Source organism: Mus pahari, chromosome 14 (genome assembly GCF_900095145.1).
Source record: "Mus pahari chromosome 14, PAHARI_EIJ_v1.1, whole genome shotgun sequence".
NCBI classification, from domain to species: domain Eukaryota; kingdom Metazoa; phylum Chordata; class Mammalia; order Rodentia; family Muridae; genus Mus; species Mus pahari.
In genome coordinates, this window is record NC_034603.1 from 69,557,084 (window position 1) to 69,561,137 (window position 4,054).

The 4,054-nt window shown below is 56.2% G+C and overlaps 1 protein-coding gene across 2 annotated transcripts; it reads right to left on the bottom strand.

The window, feature by feature from the left end:
* Window positions 1-338: 338 nt before the first annotated feature.
* On the bottom strand, window positions 339-1,518 carry Pyy (peptide YY). Of its 2 annotated transcripts, none has more exons than XM_021213965.1 (4): window positions 1,423-1,518; window positions 836-1,023; window positions 645-728; window positions 339-538 (listed from the first exon to the last, which is right to left on the bottom strand). In XM_021213965.1, the coding sequence occupies exons 2-4, from the start codon at window positions 1,021-1,023 to the stop codon at window positions 514-516; spliced, it is 297 nt and encodes a 98-aa protein (XP_021069624.1). In that variant the 5' UTR covers window positions 1,423-1,518; the 3' UTR covers window positions 339-513. The 2 variants fall into 2 exon arrangements, with proteins under 2 accessions (XP_021069624.1, XP_021069623.1); XM_021213964.1 differs by having other exon boundaries at window positions 639-728.
* Between the last annotated feature and the right edge of the window lie 2,536 nt (window positions 1,519-4,054).

The window sequence follows — 4,054 nt, forward strand, 5'->3', positions numbered from 1 at the left end:
CCCCCCCCCCCCCCCGCTGCTCAGGGCAACTCCCCAGAGAGTGGTGTCTAGCCTTCTCCCAGCCGCTCTCCTGGACCTTAAACTCTCCATCCGCACCCTTTTGCCTCCTCCCGTTCAGAATCCACTGCACGCACTCTCCTAGGCTCCCTTCTCCCCAGAGTGCCTCCCCAGGTCCTTTGGGAGCCCCTGACTGAGATGAAGTGTCTATGCTGAACTCCCCCACCTTGTCCTCAGAATCGTTTTCTTAGCCACCTGTCTTTCCTGGGGCTCAAGACACCTTACACACCACTGCAGCCACCTCCACAAAAGTGAAAGGGATAGAAAAAAACACAGGGGTATTTTGTGCGAAATTTGCTTTTTATTTAGAGACAGGGAAATGAACACACAGAGCCCTCCAGCCTGGGTGTCCGAGGCACCAAGATATGAAGTGCCCTCTTCTTAAACCAAACATGCAAGTGAAGTCCGTGCAGTTAGCACATCTCTCAGGAGGCCTGGGGGGGTGGGGGCGGGTCTTCACCACTGGTCCAAACCTTCTGGCCTGCAGGAGGAAAAGGAAATGAATTGAGTGGGGATGCAGGGTTGTAAGTGTTGGGACCAGGCCACACTCCAGGGCATGCGTGGGGAGGGGTGTCTTCTACCGAGACCTGAAGGGGAGGTTCTCGCTGTCGCTGTCGTCCGTGAAGAGAAGTTTGGAGAACAGAGCTGCGGGGACGTCTCTTTTCCCATACCTGGGGGCGGGACCACAAAGGAGGCGTGGTCAGGCCTCCAGGTGGAGCTAGGGAGAGGGAGCAACCCCGAGGCTGGGGTCCACCCGCCTGCCCTCTCCAGCGCTCACCGCTGCCGGGTGACCAGGTTGAGGTAGTGGCGCAGGGAGGCGTAGTAGCGGCTCAGCTCCTCCGGGGAGGCGTCTTCGCCGGGAGCCTCTGGTTTGGTGGGGTAGGCGTCCACCAGCGCTCCCAGACAGGCGAGCAGGATTAGCAGCATTGCGACCATGACGGGCCAAGGCCTGCGCACTGCCACCATCTAGGAGAAAAGCATTGATGGGTGGGCCATCCTGAGCCTCTATCCTCCACGGCGGGAGGCTGGCAGCTGCCGTCGGGCCCAGGTCTCAATGATCTGTTTGTCCCAACCACAGGATTCACCTAGTCTTCTCCCGCCTTGCCCCATCTCTAGCCTCAGTTTCCCCATCTGCCAGACAGCCATAAGTCCTGCCTGCCTCCCAACTCCCGCTGATACGCAAAGAGGTAGATGAGGGAAGAAAGCTGCGGCGGCACCCGAGTTCCCCACCGGCTTCTCCATCTCACCTCAGATAGACCCTGCCCACCCAGTTCGCAACCACTCAGTCCCAGTTTCCAGCGACCCGACCTCGGTTTCCCCACAAAATATCACGATACCAGACCATTCCTGACCCCAGTCACTCACAGCAGCTACAGCTCCCGAAGTGGAGATGAGCAGGAGGAGGAGATGGAAGGTGGGAGAAGCTCGAAGGCTGGACAGCTACTGATCCCCTTGGCCTCTGCTCAGAGCTTCCCTGCGGGGCTTATATCCCACTTGGAAAGGGAGGGGGGAGTCCAGGGGAGGGGAGCCAGCAGGGGAGGGCTTGTCTCCTCCCTCCCTCCACCCCTGCCAATCGCTGACTTTACACCCAGCCAGTACGCGCGCTGTCTCTCCACCTTGGCAGGAGCTGAGGGGGCAGTCCCATCTTCGGATTTGGGGTCCCTCTGGAAAGGACCTTGCCTTGCCTGAATCCGGTGTTCACCCTAAGACTGCCACAAGGAACTGAATCTAGAGTTTGGATCTAGACTGACGGGGCAAAACCAGGAAGGAGATCCCATCTTCCTTAGCCTGTTCATAGGATGGGATGGAGATGGGAAATGCCTTCCTCCAGCCTGTGCGACCCATGAGAGCTCCTTTCCGGAAGCAGCCCCGTGTGCTTCTGTTTGGAGAAGGTCCCAGGGCTGACTGGACCTGTGGGGGAAGACTTTTTCTGCTGAAGGCAGAGATAGGACTGTGTGACCTCGCCTCCCAACCTGGTTATGATGTTGTGAGGATGAGGCCTCACTGAACAGACATTCCGTTGTGTTCTTTCTCCAGTGAAAGAGAGACAGGGAGGTAAAAACCTAGTTCACGTCACAGAAGCAGCTTCATCAGCTGCTTGCGTAGTTCAGCTTAGAACAGACAGACTCAGGACTAGCCAGCTACACACCCTTAACAGAGTGCCCTCCCAAGTCAGAACCCCTTCTCTGACCAAGAGACCTTCAGGACATAGCTGTCTTTTGCAGCTGAGTGATGCCAAGGTGACCCGGGGCATGGCACTGTTTAAACCCACTACAGCCATCTCTGGACTCTGGGACCCATGAGGGAAGGCCTGCAGAAGAGGGGCAACCATAAGTGATTATGAAGCATGGATTTTGTGCTGTGTAACACATCAGTTCCTGCACAATATTCAGAGTGCCCCATCAGTGAGAAAGTGGAAGTTCTGAGGGGCCATCCATGGCTCAAACGGGACAAGGGCAGACAAACCGGGGGAACATTCTCGGTGCTGACAGTGGACAGGAGTGGGAACCCGAAGCTCAGGAGTTACACTCAGGAGCAGGAGCCACAGCCTACTCTGATTGGCTCAGAGAGGGAAGGACCCCAGACCACCAGCCCAGTGGGGGAAGAGCCCCATCAGACCCACCTACTTAACCAAGAAGAGAGGGCCATAGGGAAGTCCAACCCTTTCTGGGTCCTTCTCCCAGCCCGGCCAGAGTCTCCACCACTTCTAGCCCATGGAAACAGGGAGAACCATCTTGCCCAGGCCCCTAGTTCTGGACCAGCCCTTCCACTTCCCAGGACAGATGGTTGTGGATGCTATTTTTAGAACTCACCTGAGATGGTGCATCCAGGGCTTCTTCAATCACCTCTTTTTATGGGTTCAATCACCTGCATTCTCCGGAAATGGATCCTTATCAGCCAGCCAGGTCCCACGGGGGGAGGGGGGGGAGCCTGTAACAGAAGAAGAACCAGGGCATCCTGCTGAGCACAGAAGTGGAAAAGATCAGGATGAGAGGACATGTAGCCCAGCCTTGGAGAAAAGAGAGATGCAGTTCTCCTTGGGGAGCCTGTATCTGGGGGGGGGGGGGCCAAGGCACAGCCTTGTCCTCCAAGGACCCTCATCTCCAGAGAGCCACATCCTTGGGGACTCCCCATCTTAAAAGACCCCAGAACAATTACAGAGAGGCCAGCCAGTGGGTGTTCTGTTTGGAGAGACGATAACAGAAGTTCAAGAATTCTAACCCTTTAGGGAAAAACCAAAGGTCCTGGGATGACATGACAGGTGCTCGCTCGGGAGAGGACAACCTGGGTGCTAGCTAGGCCAGGTATGATCACAGAGGCCGGAGCCTAGATAGACAAGGACACTACAGGCTACAAGGGACAGGAGATGGGAATGGACATTTGGTCCCTGAAGGGTCAGCTATGGTGGTGAGGAGGTTGCAGGTGCACCAACCCCAGGCAGAGACAAAGGAGCTTGTAAGAGGAACACAGAGAATCCACCATGCCTGAATGCCCCTACCCCTACCTCCCCTCCCACCCCACCTCCCGCCTTAGGGAATGCAAGGTTCAAGGGAAGAAGAAGAAGAGAAGGGGTAGAGAAGCCAGAGGATATAAGGAAAGGCCTAGATGCCTAGATTCAGTGTATGAAAGCAAGCTGAGCCCAAGGGGGTCCCTCAGTGTGGCCCAGAAACCAGCCTCCCCCATCCTCACAAAGCCCCTCTGTGCATCTTGGCATTCCCTCCATGCCCCAATTACAGGACAAGCTTTCCATTCATTAATCACCACCCCCTCATCAAAGACTTAATTAATTGTTGATTAGTGGGGAGGATGTCTCGGCCCTCGATCAATACACTTGGCTGGCCCCACTGAGTGCCCCCCATCATCATCGACCCGTGACTCAGCCTCCACGAGACAAGTCTGCAAACTGGGTGACGACACCTGTGAGGGGAAACTGCCAAAACAATTGTTACTGTGCACTTGAGGCCAGGACCAGCCGCCCAGAAGGATACAGAGACAG

What these genes read in the sequence shown, in the direction of transcription:
- Pyy (XM_021213964.1), bottom strand. Translation starts at nt 1,023, where the DNA reads ATGGTGGCAGTGCGCAGGCCTTGGCCCGTCATGGTCGCAATGCTGCTA. An exon ending in AACCTGGTCACCCGGCAGCG is followed by an intron (nt 729 to 835) that starts GTGAGCGCTGGA and finishes TCCCGCCCCCAG; the next exon opens with GTATGGGAAAAGAGACGTCC. An exon ending in AACCTCCCCTTCAGGTCTCG is followed by an intron (nt 539 to 638) that starts GTAGAAGACACC and finishes TTCCTCCTGCAG; the next exon opens with GCCAGAAGGTTTGGACCAGT.